Here is a 21639-nt window from a genome sequence, read left to right on the forward strand (position 1 = left end):
AATTGGTTTGCTTAACAAAAATTCGCTTAACAAAAGGTTTTTTAGGAATGTAACCCCTTCATTAAGCAGGGGTCTGCATAATACCTCTTCAAGTCCCTGCCAACTTGTAGAGGCACCTCCAATTTGAGATCCTAAGGAGGGATTAGAGAAAAAGGACAAGATACATATCTGAGATTGTAATCAAAGGAGCCCAACGGAGAAGATAAGATAATAGCATAAGCAGAAGGATTAGAGCTAAGGAAAAGTAAAAAATGTTGGACGTATCTTCAAGACAGTCTGTATGGTGTTGTATTAGTTGCTCGAGGTCATAGAGGATAGCAGAGCTGAAGGCTAGTTCACCAGGATGGTCAGTAGAAAGGAGAGGAAAGCCAAAGCTGGTGGTAAACATTGAAATCTCCAAGGATGTTGATCTACACAAATAGATAAAAAGACAGAATGTGCTCCATGTTTGAAGTTAAATAGTCAAAGAATTTCCTATAGTCAGAGGAGTTAGGCGAGAGGTAAACACAGATAAATTTAGAAAGTGACTATTGAGTTGAAGCCACATGGTGAAAAATTTGGAAGATTCAAGAGCAAGTCAAGTCATTGTACACATAGTCACAATATCCATCTTTAGAACAAAAATGAGGATAGGGGAAGTAGGAGGGAAGAGAAAAGGGGCTACTGTCAGTTGCTTCAGATACCTTATTTTTGGTGAGGAATAAAAAATAAGGTTTAATAGAGGAGAGTTGGTGTTCTAGAGATTGAAAATTAGATCTAAGACTAGAAGTTAATGAAGATAAATTTTGGGGGCGTGTCAAAACATTTAGGGTCATTACCAAAAGAGCAGTTCAACCTAAGGATAATTATGGTCCCCTCCCCAGAAAGGAACTCTAAGGCTGGTTTTTGAGTTCCTATAATTTTTGAAATTTATGTGAAGGGTGCATATGTATAACTGCATGTTACACCATAACCCTGCTATATTGTATTGTGGGAAGCTCTATAAGCTTCTGGAATCTTTCAGAGCACAATTTTGGAATGGAGGAATGTAGTAGTGTAGGGTGTATATACGTAATCACAAACTCAGTTGCCTCTAAACACCTGTGCAGTGTTGCCACATGGCTGAAAACATGTGTGACATGATAAACAAGCTGAAATAACTTACAGAAGACAAATTAACAAGTGAGTAGTGAATAGAAATGAGAAGAAATGGTGCTTACGTTATGCCGCCGCAGTAAATGGCACAGCAGCATAAACTAAGCAATGTCAACAACACAGCTGCTTCTCCAACCCTGCATTCCCCCCCTTCATCTCTATCCCAAGTACTTCTTCCAAGAAGTACTTGTTCATTTTGTAGATTACTGTCCTAGATTGGCTGTGAAGGTGGCCATATGGCAAACTTACTTCAGGAGAACGGTCCTTAGGTAGACTGTGTGTGTGAGAGCAGTTGAGGACTAACTGGCGAGTCTAGTCAGGAGGAGTTATCAGCAAGGTAGCACTCCCCTGCTCTTATGCCACGTTTAGCATGGGTAAGAGATTTTTTACATCACCTCAACGATGATGTGGAACAAAAGTTAGAATGATTTCAGATATGATTTTAGAAATTTATCAATTTATATAGAAACGGAGGGAAAGAAAGGACAGAGATAGAAGATAAAGAACTGAGGCAAGGTCAGAGAAAGAAGGCAAAAAATGTGATCTTTAGCAAGGTGGTAATAGTGGGGGAATCCTGGTGAAACCTAGGACCACAACTAGACAGCCAGTTTGCATGTGGTCCTGCATCAAGTTGGATGTTCTTGCATCTGTAAATTGATATAATTTTTTCTAGAGTTTTTGCTTAAAAGATTTTTATTATTGCACAGTAATTGGTTTAAATGTTCAAATTATCATTTTACATTATTAACCCTTTCAGTGCTCCGGACCACGATCGTGGCTTTGAGGGAAATGCCTCTGTACACGATCGTGGTCCCATATTTGACGAGTCACAAAATTAAACCGCACGCCTCCTGGCTGCTGCTAGTTGCCAGATGACATTCTCTCATCCTCCCTAGACTCATGGGACACGCCATCAGTTGCGTGGTAAGAAAAATATAGTCACAATGGCATCCACACAGTAGAGTATCAGATGCCCCTTTTTTTCACAATTATTATTATTTCATGACGTCGCTAGTGGCTATTTGTGCATTTATTTACAGAAATAACAAGAGTAATGATCAAATCTTGTTGTTAGAGAGCAGATATGCCAGATATTATTCGTTTATTGGTAGTATATTGCGTATTTCATATATTACCATATATGGGCATGCGTATCCTCGCTCATGATAGTATGTACATCAAGAAAACACTCTAAAAACGTATTTTATGTTATTTGTATAAGCATAATGTATGCACAGGTGTGAAAAATAATTACCTTAGCACATTCTGGAGCATTTCTGAGCAACTGCAGTTCAAATCAGGCAGAAAATTCTGTGTAATTTAGTGAAAACACCTGCCCAAGTTGCGGCGGAAAATAACCACCCGCTACAATGGCAATACTCAAAAGCACATAACATACCACCAGAAAGCCAACTTCCCATCATTATTGCACCACTTTCCAGCGTGAGTAGAGACCTAAAATTTTTACAGTAGATGTGTAACACTATTATGCATGAGAATATTAATTTTTTCCATTTTTGCAAACCTCAATTTTTTGGCCGAATTTGCGTCTCACAGACATGACCCAAAAACCTATTTGCACCCTGAAAGGGTTAAAAGAGAACATTTTACTGAAAAGAGGGATAAGGGGTCAGTTAAGGATCTCATGGACAAATCTCTCTCTTTAACAGGCAATTCACAGTAATGGACACCCACTCACTCACAGAGTGTCTGTTATAGCAAGATACCGTTGTAATGAGAAATATGTATTTACGTAAAAAATATTAATGTATCATGTTTGTTACAGACATCTCTTAGAAGATTAGGAGATGATCACCGTGAAAGAATTGCCCTCCTCGAACGGCAGTTCCTGCAACAGAAACATCAGCTTCTCAGGTCTAGAGAATCAGCTCTGTGGGAAATGGAAGAACGTCATCTTCATGGAAAACACCAACTCTCCAAAAAACAACTGAAAGATATATTCTTCCTTCAGAGACATCAGGTATGCTTCTTTCCATTACATCTTTGTTGACCTGATTTAATATTTACATTGAATATGAGTATGATGATTAAAAATTTAAGAAATATTTGTTTTCATAAGAGAATGTATTCACCATATACTCGACCACTAACATAAAAAACATAATCAAGGGATCTGCAAAAGGATGGTTGACCTACACAAGGCAGCTCCTGTAAACATAGATTTGACCATCTATCATTGTTATCTATAAATTTATCTAACCTTTTTCATAGGACTATTTATTGGCTCAGTACTTGTTACATATTTTTTGGAGCACTCACCACAAATTTACAACAATGTAAATAAAACAATAGATATACAATAATAGGTAAATATACAATAAAGCAGTGCGTCTCCCACATACTGGCAGTACAAATTATTTACATTAAATACTCGTACAATTTTGTTTTTATGGCAATGACATACTAGTTGGTGATTAATGTACTATACATATCTCATTGTCCAACAGTGGCTTTATTTGCATAAAAATTAGTTAAGTAATTTAAGAATATGAATGAAAAAATATAAACAATGCAGTATACCACCTGTACCATCAAAATCAAGAACCTGTCTCCATAATAAATGAGATTTGGATATCATATAGACGGAAAAATGGAGAGAGAGATGAAGGTGGGTGGTGCGGCAAGACGTATGCTATCAAAACAAACGATATCTTGTGAAAATCAGCGATTTATCGAAACACCTATTGGACTAAGGAGATTGACTGAAGATAATGTGGATAAGGACTTTTCTGGATTTAGAGACGAAAGAGGCAATATGAGGAGGTTGATAAGCATGGAAAAAGAGATAAGGTACATGAAGGAAGTGATGTTGAGTTTAATGGACAAGCAGGACAGACTGATAACAGAAAACACAGAGCTGAGATTGAGATAAGTCAAATGTGAGAAGATCAGTGTAATCAATCAGGGATTAAAGGAGGAGATACAGGAGATAAAGAAACAAAATTATATACTAAAGGCTCCGTGTCACAACTATGAAGACTCCTTAAGGAGCCTTCAGGAAAAGTGCAGGATGGGGAAGACAAAGTAGAATGGAAGCAAACTGGAAGAATTACAAAATGCATGGAAACAGGAGCAGGAAGAGTAAAAAGTTAAATTTTCAGAGGTAATAAGGAGGCAAATTCAGAAAAAGACAAAGGACACTGTTATATAAGCAATCAAGATGAAAGAAGATCTAGTTAGAGATACAATGGATAAGAGAAAATTTTTCTTAATTTTTGGGGATGTAGGAAAAAAATCCAAACAAGTTCATGAGAGAGTATGAAAAGAGAGAATTAGCAAAAATTATTATCAAATAGGTCCAGGACAGCACACAGGAGTTGGACCAGGAAGTGGAGGAAGTGATTAGATTGGGAAGATTTAGTGAAGGGGGTAGGAGACTAGTGAAAGTGAGAATGAGATCACAGGTGGTGTTGGAGGAAATAATGATAAGAAAAGAGAAGCTGGCAGATGATACTGAATCTAAGGATATATGGATAAAAAGAGACATGAACCTAAAAGAGAGGAAGAAGGAGTAAGTACTAAGAAATGAAGCTAAGGAAATAAACAAAAAAGGACGAAGATCAGGAAAAAGGATTTCTACTGGAGGGTTCAAGATATGAGACTAAAGAAGTGGTATCTACAGAAGGAGGAGGAGGTCATGCAGGAGGCAAGAAATTAAGAGTGACTTATACTAATATTGCGTGTTGGAGGTTAGAGATTATTTGAAAGAAAAAAGACTGGATGTAATGTGCATCATAGAAACAAAACTAAAAGAGGAGATCCATATTAGCTTTAAAGGAGAAGGATATAATAGCTGGAGAAGAGGGAGGAAGGGTAAAGGAGGAGGAGGAGTGCCAATAATGGTTCATGGTAATATATATGTGGAGAAAGTGCAATATAATGATAGTATGGTGAAAGTAATAGGAGTAATAATCGAAACAGAAATTGAAAAAAAGGAAAATTTTAGTTACGTATGTGCCACCTAAGACAAATACATGGGGAACTGAGGAACATCAGGATATGCAAAGAGAGGTGATTAAGTTTTTAGATAATATGATAAAAGGAGATGGAAGAACTATGACTCTTAACTCTTTTAACTTAAAAGAATAAACTGGAGAGAGATGAAAGTAATGGGTAATACTGGATAATGGAGCAAGGAGGTGTTCCAGTTGACTATGATAAATTCAATCAGTGAGTGGAAGACAAGGTACAGGGGGGTAGAAGAACCATCGTTGCTTCATCTGCTATTCACAAAAGAAGCCAGAGCCCCCTCCCAGCATCCAATACCTTAGTCCAATGGGAAGAAGTGATCATGTGACATTAGAGTCAGAAATGCAGGAAGAGGATGGCATAAGATACAGAGATGACTGCAAAAAAGAGAGATTAAATTATGCAAGACCAGTTTCTGAAAAATTAAAGTTTTTTGCTGTACATTATGAATGGAAGGACAATACAAGGGAAATATTAAATATTCCTACAGAAATATAACAAAGGAGTAAAGAAATACGTACCTATCTATAGAGTTAAGAAAAGTATACATGCTTTGTACAATGCCAGATGTACAAAAGCTAAAATGATGAAAGATAAAGCTTGGAAGAAACTCACAAAGCAGTGAAATGATAATAACAGACAGCAGTATAAGGATTTGAGAAATTAACATATTAGAGTAAGGAGAGAGGAAGTAAGAAACTTTGATAAAGATGTGGTGCAAAAAAAAGTGAAGATGAACCCAAGCTTTTCTACAAATTTATAAATGATAAGATGAAGAATAAGAAACAATACAAAAATAATTAAAGGATGGAAGACATACCAAACAGCAAAGGAAATGAGTGAAATAATGAATGAGAGCTTCAAAACTGTGTTCACTGAAGAAGAGGATTTTCCAGAACCAGATAGGACATTGCATTCCTAAGGATTGCAGGAAATCATAGTGCACAAAGAAAATATTAGAAAGTTATTAGATAATTTAGATGTCAGGAAAGCAATGGTGCTAGTTGGTGTATCTCAGGCTGGGTGTTAACCCCTTCGCGCCGGATGATTAAAAAAAGCCTGCCTGTATGATATACGGGTGGTAGTGCCATGCTGGAAACTCGTGCAAGCTTGTCATACTTGTCGTCTTTGTGTATTATGCTGCTATTTTTTAGTCACTATATCGCCTTCGAAGAGAAAAGTGGATGCTTCTCTCTTCGGAGAAAAAGAGAGAGAGTGACATTTGCTAATATTTTAGACACAAGCGGGACGCATGTAGCTTATCTTTCGAGAGGAAGAGAGGGAGGGAAATGAAGGGAGGAGAGAGAGAGAGAGAGATTAGAAAATTTTTTGTTTTTGTATTTGTGTGTGTGTGTGTGTGTGTGTGTGTGTATTTACCTAGTTGTAGTTTTACAGGGCCTGGGCATTATGCTCGTGTGGCCCGTCTCCATATCTACACTTATCCAATCTTACTTTAAAAGTATGCACACTCGTTGCAGACACTACTTCATTTAAACTGTTCCACGTCTCAATACATCTGTGTGGGAAACTATATTTTTTAACATCTCTCAGACATCTTCCTTTTCTCAGCTTTTTACTATGCGATCTTGTGCTTCGAATGTCATATTCTTCTCTCAGGATCAGTTTCTCATTATCCACTTAGTCCATTCCGTTGATCAATTTAAAAACTTGTATCAGGTCTCCTCTCTCCCTTCTTTGTTCCAGGGTTGGTAGATCCATAGCCTATAGTCTCTCCTCATATGTCATCCCTTCAAATTCTGGAACCATTCTTGTAGCCATTTTTTGTAGTCTCTCCAATTTCCTTATGTGTTTCTTTTTATGAGGGGTCCACACTACTCCTGCATATTCCAATCTGGGTCTTATTATAGTACTTATCAATTTCTTCATCATTTCTTTGTCCATGTAGTGAAATGCAAATTATATGTTTCTCTAAAAATTCTATCAATATGGCTTACTGGTTGATTGTTTTCTTCCATCGTCAGTCCTAAATCCTTTTCCTTTTTTACTTTCTCCAGTTCTACTCCATCTCCCATCTTATAGATTCCCACATGTCGTCTATCACTCTTTCTCATTTCCATGACATGGCTTTTGTTCACATTGAATTCCATTTCCCACTTTTTGTTCCATTCCCATATCTTATTTAGGTCTTCTTGCAGTATTTCACAATCTTCTTTTTGCTTTATAACTCTGCACAGTTTTGTATCATCTGCAAACAGATTTATGTAGCTATTCACTCCTTCTGGCATGTCGTTAATATAAATGAGGAAAAGTATTGGTGCCAATGCTGACCCTTGTGGCACTCCGCTTTCTACTGCTCTCCACTTTGACTTCATATTTTTAACTACTGTCCTTATTTCTCTCCCCCTCAAATAATTTTCTATCCATCTCAGTGTGCTTCCTTTTAAGCCACCCTTCTCCTCCAACTTCCATAGTAATCTTGCATGTGGCACTTTGTCAAATGCCTTTTTTTAAATCCAAATAAATACAGTCAACCCATCCCTCTCTCTCTTGTACTCTATCAACTATTCTAGAATAGAAACTCAGTAAATTAGTTACACAAGACCGTCTTTTCCTAAAACCAAATTGGCTATTTGATATTAATTTGTTGTCTTCAAGAAACTCGATCCATTGTTTCTTTATTATTCTTTTACACATCTTGCATATTACACTAGTTAGTGATACCGGTCTGTAATTTAAAGGTTATTCCTTCCTTCCACTCTTATATATGGGAACCACCTCAGCTCTTTTCCATTCTACTGGTACTGTTCCATTTTCTATTGAGCATTTTATGATGTTGTATATATGACTTGCTAGTTCTTCCCTACATTCTTTCAGTATTCTGCCTGAGACTTCATCTGGTCCCATTGCTTTGTCTTCATCCACTTCCTTCATTAATTCTTTTATTTCAAGCTTTGTTACTTTAATCTCTTTCATATAGACTGTCTCTCTATTACCCTGTGGCCTTTCAAATTTAGATTCCTTAGTAAAGACCTCCTGGAATTTATTATTTAATAGTTCTGCCATAGTTTTTGGGTCTTCCACCATCCCGTTCTCTCCTTTTAACCTTTCTATTGTTTTTCTTTGTCTAATTTTTCCATATATGAATCTATAGAACAATTTTGGTTGCTCCTTACATTTTTCGACAATGTGTGTGCGTGTGTATGAGTGTGTGTGTGTGTGTGTGTGTGTATTTACCTAGTTGTATTTACCTAGTTGTAGTTTTACAGGGCCTGGGCTTTATGCTCGTGTGGCCCCGTCTCCATATCTACACTTATCCAATATTACTTTAAAAGTGTGCACACTCGTTGCAGACACTACTTCTTCATCTAAACTGTTCCACGTCTCAATACATCTCTGCGGGAAACTATATTTTTTAATATCTCTCAGACATCTTCCCTTTCTCAGCTTTTTACTATGCGATCTTGTGCTTCGGGTGTCATATTCTTTTCTTGGAATCAGTTTCTCATTATCCGTTTGGTCCATTCCGTTGATCAATTTATAGACTTGTATCAGGTCTCCTCTCTCCCTTCTTTGTTCCAAGGTTGGTAGATCCATAGCCTTTAGTCTCTCCTCATATGTCATCCCTTCAAGTTCTGGAACCATTTTTGTAGCCATTTTTTGTAGCCTCTCCAATTTCCTTATGTGTTTCTTTTTATGAGGGGTCCACACTACTCCTGCATATTCCAATCTGGGTCTTATTATAGTATTTATCAATTTCTTCATCATTTCTTTGTCCATGTAGTGAAATGCTACTCGAATATTCCTCAGCAAATTATATGTTTCTCTAAAAATTCTATCAATATGGCTTACTGGTTGATTGTTTTCTTCCATCGTCACTCCTAAGTCCTTTTCCTTTTTACTTTCTCCAGTTCTACTCCATCTCCCATCTTATAGATTCCCACAGGTCGTCTTTCACTCTTTCCCATTTCCATGACATGGCTTTTGTTCACATTGAATTCCATTTCACTTCTTACTCCATTCCCAGATCTTATTTAGGTCTTCTTGCAGTATTTCACAATCCTCCTTTTGCTTTATAACTCTGCACAGTTTCGTATCATCCATAAACAAATTTATGTAGCTGTTCACTCCTTCTGGCATGTCGTTAATATAAATGAGGAAAAGTACTGGTGCCAATACTGACCCCTGTGGCACTCCGCTTTCTACTGCTCTCCACTTGGACTTCATATCTTTAACTACTGTCCTTATTTCTCTCCCCCTCAAATAATTTTCTATCCATCTCAATGTGCTTCCTTTTAAGCCACCCTTCTCCTCTAACTTCCACAGTAATCTTGCGTGTGGCACTTTGTCAAACGCCTTTTTTAAATCCAAATAGATGCAGTCAACCCATCCCTCTCTCTCTTGTACTCTATCAACTATTCTAGAATAGAAACTCAAAAAATTAGTTACATAAGACCGTCCTTTTCTAAAATCAAATTGGCTATTTGATATTAATTTGTTGTCTTCAAGGAACTCAATCCATTGTTTCTTTATTATTCTTTCACACATTTTGCATATTACACTAGTTAGTGATACCGGTCTGTAATTTAAAGGTTCTTCTTTCCTTCCGCTCTTATATATGGGAACCACCTCAGCTCTTTTCCATTCTACTGGCACTGTTCCATTTTCTATTGAGCATTTTATGATGTTGTATATAGGACTTGCTAGTTCTTCCCTACATTCTTTCAGTATTCTGCCTGAGACTTCATCCGGTCCCATTGCCTTCTCTTCATCCAGTTCCTTCATTAACTCTTTTATTTCAAGCTTGGTTACTTTAATCTCTTTCATATAGATTGTCTCTCCATTACCCTGTGTGTGTATTTACCTAATTGTATTTACCTAATTGTAACATACGGGAAAGGAGCTATGCTCGTACTGTCCCGTCTCCATATCTACTAATGTCCAGCTTTTTCTTAAAATCATGAATATTCCTTGCGTTGACCACTTCCACGTCTAAACTATTCCATGCTTCCACCCTTCTATGAGGGAAGCTATATTTTTTCACATCTCTCCTATAAGTGGCCATTTTAGTTTTTCCCATGCCCTCTCGACATTCTTTCATTCCACATACACAGATCTTCCCTATCCATTTTTCCATGCCAATCATCACTCTGTATATTGCTATCAGGTCTCCCCTTTCTCTTCTGTTTTCCAGGGTCGGAAGTTGCATTCTGTTCAGTCTGTCTTCATAAGTCAAATCTCTTAAGTCAGGCACCATTTTGTTGCAGCCCTCTGTACTTTCTCTAGTTTCCTTATGTGTTTCTTTAAGTTCGGAGCCCACTGTATTGTTGCATATTCAAGCCTTGGTCTTATCATTGCAGTAATTATTTTCTTCATCATTTCTTCATCTAAATATCTGACGCCACTCTTATGTTCCTCAATAAGTTCAATACTTCTCCAATTATTTTGTTTATATGTCTCTCTGGCGATAGGTCATTGGTAATTGTCACCCCAAGGTCTTTTCTTCATGACTGGTTTTATGTCTTCATTTCCTATCTTGTACATACTCCTGATTCTTCTTTCACTCTTGCCAAACTCTAATTTCTTGCATTTTGTCGTGTTGAACTCCATTTGCCATGTACAGCTCCATTTCCATATTCTGTCCAAGTCTTCCTGGAGTAGTTCGCAATCTTTGTCACATCTCACTTTTCTTAACAATTTTGCATCGTCTGCAAATAGGCTCACATAACTGGACACCCCATCCACCATGTCATTTATGTAGACCCGAACATTACTGGTGCCAACACTGATCCCTGTGGAACTCCACTCTCCACCAAGCCCCATTCTGATGGTCTGTCCTTAATTATTGTTCTCATTTCTCTTCCTACCAAAAGTCTTCCATCCATTTTAGTAAACTGCCATGCACTCCTCCTACCATTTCAAGTTTCCAGATCAGTCTCCGGTGTGGTACCTTATCAAAGGCCTTTTTTAAATCCAGATATATTCCATCAGCCCAACCATCTCTTTCCTGTATTACATCTATCACCCTCGAATAGTAACATATCAGGTTTGTCGTGCATGAACGCCCTTTTCTAAAACCAAATTGACACTCACAAAGTATGTCATTTTCTCCAAGAAGTCTGTCCATCTATTCTTCACCACCCTCTCACACATCTTAGCTACCACACTTGTAAGTGACACTGGTCTATAGTTCAATGGGTCTCTCTTGTTACCTGATTTATAAATTGGGACAATGTTAGCTCTTTTCCAGTCTTGGGGCACTACACCTTCCCTTAATGAGGCATCAATTACTTCACAAACTTTTTCTGCCAGTTGCTCCTGCATTCTCTTAAAATCCATCCTGATACCCCATCAGGTCCCACAGCTTTTCTCACTTCTAAACTCCCCATCATATTCTTGATCTCCTCCACAGTTACTTGAAACTCCTTCATAATCCCTTTCTGTTCCATTACCAGTGGTTTGTCAAAAGCAGTCTCCTTTGTGAATACCTTCCGAAAGCATCCATTCATAGCCTCTGCCATTTCCTGGGATCCTCACTGCATACTCCATTTACTTCTAAACTTTCAATACTTTCTCTATTTTTGATGTTGTTGTTCACATGTCTGTAAAAAGCCTTGGTTGGTCTTTACATTTATCAATTATATCCTTTTCTTGTTTCTTTCTTTCTTCTCTTCTAATCAACACATATTCATTTCTTGCTCTTTTGTAACTTTCCACTGCTTAATCCGTCTTTTCCTTCTCCACCTCTTCCATGCATCCTCTTTTCTTGTTCTAGCCTTTTCACATCTATCGTTAAACCAGTCCTGCTTTCCAACTTCTCTATGTTGTCTTATTGGTACAAATTTTTCTCACCTTCTTTGTATATTTTATAAATTCCTTCCACTTTTCATTTGCTCCTTAGCACTCTTGAATTTCATCAATTTGTCTCTTGAAAGAATTTCTTTAGGTTTCCAAAATCTGTCTTGGCATAATTCCATCTTCCCACTTTATATTCTTCATTTCTTCTAGATTTCTCTTCATCTATCACCTTGAACTCCAAAACTGCATGATCACTCTTTGCTAAAGGGCACTCCACCCTCATCTCCTCAATGACCATTGGCTCTGTACTAAAGACCAAGTCCAGTCTTGACGATGCTCCCTCTCCTCCAAACCTAGTATCTTCTTTGACCCACTGAGTTAACACATTTTCCATTGCCAGTGTCAATAGTGTATTTCCCCATGTTGTCTCTGATCCTTCCATTGACCAGTCCTCCCAACACACCTCTTTACAATTAAAATCTCCCATCATTATAGTTCGTTCACAGCCACCCAACATTTCTTCCAGACATGTTCCTGTATCTCTTATCATTTCTTCATATTCCTGTACTGACCATGCATTTGTCTTAGGTGGTACGTACACCACTATGTAGTGCCTCTTTTTCCTTCATTAGTTTCTGCTCTGATCTTTAGCACTTCTGCCTTTCCCATACCTTCTTTCACTTGATCCACCTTTATATCTTTTTAACCAGCAACATCACTCCTCCTCCCATCTTACCTACTCTATTTCTTTTCCAAACATTATATTTCCCTTCTCCAACCATCATCAGGTCTTCTCCCTCTCTCAGTTTTGTTTCAGTAAGACCCACAATATCTGGGTTCTTATCCCTCAAGTAATCGTTGAGTTCTAAAATCCCCGATATCACTCCATTTATGTTGGAATACATTACATTCCGCTCATACGTAAGTTTCTTTAGTGTGTGTGTGTGTGTGTGTGTGTTTTCACGAATGTTACAAGGCGGGACGCATGTAACTTATCTTTCGAGAGGGAGAAGTGAAGGGAGGGAAGGGAGATGGGGAAAGAGGAAAGGGAGATGGGGAGGGAAGGAATGGAGAGAGAGAGAGAGAGAGAGAGAGAGAGATGGGAACAGTCTATGCCATTGGGTAATTTTAGACACAAGGCGGGACGCATGTAGCTTATCTTTAGTGATTGGTGGAGACAAGGATGGTGGGAGGAGCACTAGGATTTCAAGGACAGCATACGGCGTGTGTAGTTGGTATCCAACACACTATACGGGACAACTGAACTGAAGAAAGCTCAGAAAAGAAATATGACGTCTACGTAGGCGTCACCGTATTTGCTACTGGGGCTTCATGACGCCCACATAGGCGTCACCGTAGTGTAGGGGTTAAAACAATGTAAAGAGCAGCTGTTAGATCCAATTTGGGAAATTATTACATGTTCATTAAATGAAGGGAGAGATTATTACATGTTCATTAAATGAAGGGAGAGTACCACTAGAATGGAAGAGAGCCAACATAATGCCGATACTTAAAGCAGGAAAGGCAACTGAGCCATTAAACTATAGACCAGTGTCACTTACAAGTGTTATATGAAATAGTTATTAAAGAAAAATGGGTTAAACATCTGGAAGAAGAACAACTTATATCGAACAGACAATTTCGGTTGAGGACAGGACGGTTATGTGTGTCGAACATATGAAGTTTCTATTCAAGTAATAGAAGGACTTGAAGGACAGGACGGTTATGTGTGTTGAACATATTAAGTTTCTATTCAAGAATAATAGAAGGGCTGGAAAGCAGAGATGGATGGGTGGACACAGTATACCTGGACATAAAAAAGGCTTTTGACTACATTGGAAACTAGAGAGTATAGGAGGACTGTGAGGAACTTTGTTAGATTGGATAAGGGATTATTTGAAGAATAGAGAGATGAGAACTCTGATCAGAGATACATACACATCTTGGAGTAAAGTAACATGTGGAGTGCCACAAGGGTCAGTGTTAGCTGGTGATGCAAAGGTACTAAGAGTAATCAAAACCCAAGAGGACTGTTTGCTGTTGCAGGAAGATATAAACAAAATCTATGTGTGGAGTAAGAAGTGGAAATTGGAGTTCAATGCCAAGAAATATCACATAAAAGAACTAGGGAAATGTAAGAGAAGAAAGGTATGGAACTATCTGGTGGGAGAGGAACAAATAATAAAGACTAAAAAGGAAAAAGATCTGGGATGATTATACAGGAAAATCTGAACCCCAAAAAACACTTTTTGGATTAGTATATAAATTGTTGACTAATATAAGAGTGACATTTCAATTCATGGACAAAGATATGATAAAAAAAAATTTTCACAAGCACCTTACGTCCTAAGCTGGTATATGCAGCAGTGGTGTGGTCACCGAACTCTAAAAGAGATTCAAAATTCAGAAGATAGCTACAAAGATGTTGCCGGAACTAAAGGACCTAACATATGAAAAAAGGCTGAAGGAAATGGGACTGCCAACCTTTAAAGATAGAAGAGAACAAGGAGACCTAATAACAGTGTATAAAATAGAATAGAAGAGAACAAGGAGACCTAGTAACAGTGTATAAAATAGAAGAGAACAAGGAGACCTAATAACAGTGTATAAAATAGTTTATGACATAGAAAAGATAGACAAGGAAGACCTAGTGCTGGTGACAAGAAGCTAGGACAAGAGGACATATAAGGAAGATTAGGATGAGGCAGTGTGTGAAGAATATTGGAAAATACAGTTTTCCACATAGAACAGTGGAAAAATGGAATGCATTGAGTGATGAAGTTATTACAGCTCATAATGGTCATAACTTTAAAGAAAAATTGGATAAATGGAGACATAGAGACAGGACACTATAAGCCCTGCTTGTGCTGGTGACGGAAGAAGCTAGAAGGACAAGAGGACATGTAAAGAAGATTAGGATTAGGCAGTGTGTGAAAGATAATGGAAAATACAGTTTTCACATAGAACAGTAGAAAAGTGAAATACATTGTGTGATGAAGCTGTTACAGCACATAATGTGCATAACTTTAAAGAAAAATTGGATAAATGGAGACATGGAGACAAGACACTATGAGGCCCGCTCGAACCCTGTACAATACAACTAGATAAATACAACTAAGTAAATACACACACACACACAAGAATCCAAATTTGAAAGACCACAGGGTAATAGAGAGACTGTCCATATGAAAGAGATTAAAGTAACCAAGCTTGAAATAAAAGAGTTGATGACGGAATTAGATGAGGAGAAGGCAATGGGACCAGATGAAGTCTCAGGCAGAATATTAAAAGAATGTAGAGAAGAACTAGCAAGTCCTATATACAACATCATAAAATGCTCAATAGAAAATGGAACAGTACCAATAGAATGGAAAAGAGCTGAGGTGGTTCCCATATATAAGAGTGGAAGGAAGGAAGAACGTTTAAATTACAGACCAGTATCACTAACTAGTGTAATATGCATGATGTGTGAAAGATTAATAAAGAAACAATGGATAGAGTTTCTTGAAGACAACAAATTGTTATCAAATAGCCAATTTGGTTTTAGAAAAGGTTGGTCGTGTGTAACAAATTTATTGAGTTTCTACTCTAGAATAGTTGATAAAGTACAAGAGAGAGAGGGAAGTATTGACTGTATTTATTTATATTTAAAAAAGGTGTTTGATAAAGTGCCACATGAAAGATTACAATGGAAGTTAAAGGAGAAGGGTGGCTTAAAAGGAAGCACATTGAGATGGATTAAAAATTACTTGAGGGGGAGAGAAATAAGGACAGTAGTTAAAGATATGAAGTCCAAGTGGAGGGCAGTAGACAGCGGAGTGCCACAGGGATCATTATTGGCGCCAATATTTTTTCTCATATATATATATATATATATATATATAAACGACATGCCAGAGGGAGTGAACAGCTACATAAATTTATTTGCGGACGATGCGAAACTGTGCAGAGTCATAAAACAAAAAGTAGATTGTGAAATACTACAGGAAGACTTAAACAAGATCTGGAAATGGAGTAAAAAATAGGAGATGGAATTCATTGTAGACAAAAGCCATGTCATGGAAATGGGAAAAAGTGAAAGACAACCAGTGGGAATCTATAAGATGGGAGATGGAGTAGAACTAGAAAAAGTTAAAAAGGAAAAGGACTTGGGAGTGACGATTGAAGAACACAATCAAGAGACATATAATATGCTAAGGAATATTGGATTAGCATTTCACTATATGGATGAAGAAATTGATAAGTACTAAAATAATACCTAGATTGGAATATGCAGGAGTTGTGTGGACCCCCCATAAAACGAAACACATTAGGAAATTGGAGAGACTACAAAAAATGGCTACAAGAATGGTTCCAGAATTTAAAGGGATGACATATGAGGAGAGACTAAAAGCTTTGGATCTACCAACCCTGGAACAGAGAAGAGAGAGAGGGGATCTGATACAAGTTTATAAATTGATTAAGGGAATGGATCAAGTGGAAAATAAGAAACTAATCCTGAGAGAAGAATATGACATTAGAAGCACAAGATCGCATAGTAAGAAACTGAGGAAGGGAAGTTGTCTGAGAGATGTTAAAAAAAATAGTTTCCCGCAAAGATGTGTTGAGACGTAGAACAGTTTGAGTGAGGAAGTGGTGTCAGCAATGAGTATGCATAGCTTTAAATAAAAATGGATAAGTGTAGATATGGAGACGGGGCCACACGACCATAAAGCCCAGGCCCTGTAAAACTACAACTAGGTAAATACACACACACACACACACGAGCGGAATGTAATGTATTCCAACATAAATGGAATGATATCGGGGATTTTAGAACTCAACGATTACTTGAGGGACAAGAACCCAGATATTGTGGGTCTTACTGAAACAAAACTGAGAGAGGGAGAAGACCTGATGATGGTTGGAGAAGGGAAATATAATGTTTGGAAAAGAAATAGAGTAGGTAAGATGGGAGGAGGAGTGATGTTGCTGGTTAAAAAAGATATAAAGGTGGATCAAGTGAAAGAAGGTATGGGAAAGGCAGAAGTGCTAAAGATCAGAGCAGAAACTAATGAAGGAAAAAGAGGCACTACATAGTGGTGTACGTACCACCTAAGACAAATGCATGGTCAGTACAGGAATATGAAGAAATGATAAGTGATACAGGAACATGTCTGGAAGAAATGTTGGGTGGCTGTGAACGAACTATAATGATGGGAGATTTTAATTGTAAAGAGGTGTGTTGGGAGGACTGGTCAATGGAAGGATCAGAGACAACATGGGAAATACACTATTGACACTGGCAATGGAAAATGTGTTAACTCAGTGGGTCAAAGAAGATACTAGGTTTGGAGGAGAGGGAGCATCGTCAAGACTGGACTTGGTCTTTAGTACAGAGCCAATGGTCATTGAGGAGATGAGGGTGGAGTGCCCTTTAGCAAAGAGTGATCATGCAGTTTTGGAGTTCAAGGTGATAGATGAAGAGAAATCTAGAAGAAATGAAGAATATAAAGTGGGAAGATGGAATTATGCCAAGACAGATTTTGGAAACCTAAAGAAATTCTTTCAAGAGACAAATTGGATGAAATTCAAGAGTGCTAAGGAGCAAATGAAAAGTGGAAGGAATTTATAAAAATATACAAAGAAGGTGAGAAAAATTTGTACCAATAAGACAACATAGAGAAGTTGGAAAGCAGGACTGGTTTAACGATAGATGTGAAAAGGCTAGAACAAGAAAAGAGGATGCATGGAAGAGGTGGAGAAGGAAAAGACGGATTAAGCAGTGGGAAAGTTACAAAAGAGCAAGAAATGAATATGTGTTGATTAGAAGAGAAGAAAGAAAGAAACAAGAAAAGGATATAATTGATAAATGTAAAGACCAACCAAGGCTTTTTACAGACATGTGAACAACAACATCAAAATAGAGAAAGTATTGAAAGTTTAGAAGTAAATGGAGTATGCAGTGAGGATCCCAGGAAATGGCAGAGGCTATGAATGGATGCTTTCGGAAGGTATTCACAAAGGAGACTGCTTTTGACAAACCACTGGTAATGGAACAGAAAGGGATTATGAAGGAGTTTCAAGTAACTGTGGAGGAGATCAAGAATATGATGGGGAGTTTAGAAGTGAGAAAAGCTGTGGGACCTGATGGGGTATCAGGATGGATTTTAAGAGAATGCAGGAGCAACTGGCAGAAAAAGTTTGTGAAGTAATTGATGCCTCATTAAGGGAAGGTGTAGTGCCCCAAGACTGGAAAAGAGCTAACATTGTCCCAATTTATAAATCAGGTAACAAGAGAGACCCATTGAACTATAGACCAGTGTCACTTACAAGTGTGGTAGCTAAGATGTGTGAGAGGGTGGTGAAGAATAGATGGACAGACTTCTTGGAGAAAAATGACATACTTTGTGAGTGTCAATTTGGTTTTAGAAAAGGGCGTTCATGCACGACAAACCTGATATGTTACTATTCGAGGGTGATAGATGTAATACAGGAAAGAGATGGTTGGGCTGATGGAATATATCTGGATTTAAAAAGGCCTTTGATAAGGTACCACACGGAGACTGATCTGGAAACTTGAAATGGTAGGAGGAGTGCATGGCAGTTTACTAAAATGGATGGAAGACTTTTGGTAGGAAGAGAAATGAGAACAATAATTAAGGACAGACCATCAGAATGGGGCTTGGTGGAGAGTGGAGTTCCACAGGGATCAGTGTTGGCACCAGTAATGTTCGCGGTCTACATAAATGACATGGTGGATGGGGTGTCCAGTTATGTGAGCCTATTTGCAGACGATGCAAAATTGTTAAGAAAAGTGAGATGTGACAAAGATTGCGAACTACTCCAGGAAGACTTGGACAGAATATGGAAATGGAGCTGTACATGGCAAATGGAGTTCAACACGACAAAATGCAAGAAAATAGAGTTTGGCAAGAGTGAAAGAAGAATCAGGAGTATGTACAAGATAGGAAATGAAGACATAAAACCAGTCATGAAGAAAAAGACCTTGGGGTGACAATTACCAATGACCTATCGCCAGAGAGACATATAAACAAAATAATTGGAGAAGTATTGAACTTATTGAGGAACATAAGAGTGGCGTTCAGTATATTTAGATGAAGAAATGATGAAGAAAATAATTACTGCAATGATAAGACCGAGGCTTGAATATGCAACAATACAGTGGGCTCGAACTTAAAGAAACACATAAGGAAACTAGAGAAAGTACAGAGGGCTGCAACAAAATGGTGCCTGACTTAAGAGATTTGACTTATGAAGACAGACTGAAAAGAATGCAACTTCAGACCCTGGAAAACAGAAGAGAAAGGGAGACCTGATAGCAATATACAGAGTGATGATTGGCATGGAAAAATGGATAGGGAAGATCTGTGTATGTGGAATGAAAGAATGTCGAGAGGGCATGGGAAAAACTAAAATGGCCACTTATAGGAGAGATGTGAAAAATATAGCTTCCCTCATAGAAGGGTGGAAGCATGGAATAGTTTAGACGTGGAAGTGGTCAACGCAAGGAATATTCATGATTTTAAGAAAAAGCTGGACATTAGTAGATATGGAGACGGGACACACGAGCATAGCTCTTTTCCGTATGTTACAATTAGGTAAATACACACACACACACACACACACACACACACACACACACACACACACACGGACATCGTCGATGGCGGAGGTGGTCGCTGAGCTCCAGAGCAATCATCTCTAATTCTACAGTTACCATTGCCTAAGAGTAACCAAGGTGGGAAAGGAGCTGGTAATGTTTGTCCCGTCTCCATATAGTCATGTTAACTGTTGATTAGCAAAATAATGTCCAGGAAGGTAAATATAAACTGTAGCCTGCGTTTGAGCCATCAGCTGGTTTGTTTACATCTGAGCAACATGGCGGCCGTGAACTCGAAAGATGAATCAGACTTCACAGGATTTCAAGGAATAATGGAGAAGAGTGCTTATGTGAAGAAAATTCTGGAGTTGGAAGGTAAAATTGAAAACTGTTTGAAAAGTATGGGGGCCTGGAAACGAGTTATGACAATGTAAAGAAAGACTGTGCCGATATGAAGAAGGAAAATGAAGCACTGAAAGAGGAAGTTAAGCTAATTAAAGTGAATTGCGAAAATGTGGAGAATCTCTAGGAAAAGTGATGGAGAAGCAGGCTGAATGGAAAAAAGTCAGGAAGTGGAAAGAAAGGAGGTAAATTACAAAGTTGCAAGTCTGGAAAAGGAAATCAAAGAGTCTGGGAGAAAACTTTGGGCCTTGCTGAAATTATAGATCAACAGATCATAGAAGAGAAGATTGCTGAGAAAGTGGTGAAGGTTATTAAATCAAATGAGACATTGGTGAGGGAAACTGTAGACAAAAAGAGATGTGTGGTGATATTTGGTGTGGAGGAGGATAAGACACCGAGTAAAATGGAGAGAGAGAAAACATAAAAAGGTGATAAATAATATCATTAATGTGGTGCAGGAGGAGGAAAAGACCTAGTACAAGAAATAGAGGACTTCCATAGAATTGGAAAGTTCACAAGAGAAGGTATGAGGCCAATAAGAATCAAACTTAAGTCACAAAAGGATGTAGATGAATTGGTGGAGAAGTCATGGAGGCTAGCCCAGCAGGAAACAACAAGGAAGATTTGGTTGAGAAGAGATCTCGGTGAAAAGGAAAGAGAAATGTTAAATGAGTTGAGAAAGGAGGCTTTGAAAAAAATGAAGAGAGGACAGAAGAGGAGAAGAAAGAGTTTTTCTGGAGAATCTTGGATATGAGACTGAGGAAGTGGTTCATAACCCAGAAAAGTACAGCAAGAAAGGACTAAAGAAACTTACGTATGAGCGAATGTAATGTATTCCAACATAAATGGAGTGATATCGGGATTTTAGAACTCAACGATTACTTGAGGGACAAGAACCCAGATATTGTGGGTCTTACTGAAACAAAACTGAGAGAGGAGAAGACCTGATGATGGTTGGAGAAGGAAATATAATGTTTGGAAAAGAAATAGAGTAGGTAAGATGGGAGGAGGAGTGATGTTGCTGGTTAAAAAGATATAAAGGTGGATCAAGTGAAAGAAGGTATGGGAAAGGCAGAAGTGCTAAAGATCAGAGCAGAAACTAATGAAGGAAAAAGAGGCACTACATAGTGGTGTACGTACCACCTAAGACAAATGCATGGTCAGTACAGGAATATGAAGAAATGATAAGTGATACAGGAACATGTCTGGAAGAAATGTTGGGTGGCTGTGAACGAACTATAATGATGGGAGATTTTAATTGTAAAGAGGTGTGTTGGGAGGACTGGTCAATGGAAGGATCAGAGACAACATGGGGAAATACACTATTGACACTGGCAATGGAAAATGTGTTAACTCAGTGGGTCAAAGAAGATACTAGGTTTGGAGGAGAGGAGCATCGTCAAGACTGGACTTGGTCTTTAGTACAGAGCCAATGGTCATTGAGGAGATGAGGGTGGAGTGCCCTTTAGCAAAGAGTGATCATGCAGTTTTGGAGTTCAAGGTGATAGATGAAGAGAAATCTAGAAGAAATGAAGAATATAAAGTGGGAAGATGGAATTATGCCAAGACAGATTTTGGAAACCTAAAGAAATTCTTTCAAGAGACAAATTGGATGAAATTCAAGAGTGCTAAGGAGCAAATGAAAAGTGGAAGGAATTTATAAAATATACAAAGAAGGTGAGAAAAATTTGTACCAATAAGACAACATAGAGAAGTTGGAAAGCAGGACTGGTTTAACGATAGATGTGAAAAGG

At 38.0% G+C, this 21639-nt stretch overlaps 1 protein-coding gene across 1 annotated transcript in view; it reads left to right on the forward strand.

The window, feature by feature from the left end:
* The window catches only part of LOC123514889, a 564015-nt gene that overhangs the window by 457847 nt on the left and 84529 nt on the right, over positions 1-21639 (forward strand). The window contains exon 39 of the mRNA XM_045273148.1: positions 2921-3115. Coding sequence (XP_045129083.1) covers positions 2921-3115 — 195 coding nt within the window. The remainder of the gene's footprint in view (positions 1-2920; positions 3116-21639) is intronic.

Source organism: Portunus trituberculatus, chromosome 38 (genome assembly GCF_017591435.1).
Source record: "Portunus trituberculatus isolate SZX2019 chromosome 38, ASM1759143v1, whole genome shotgun sequence".
In the NCBI taxonomy this organism is placed as follows: Eukaryota; Metazoa; Arthropoda; class Malacostraca; order Decapoda; family Portunidae; genus Portunus; species Portunus trituberculatus.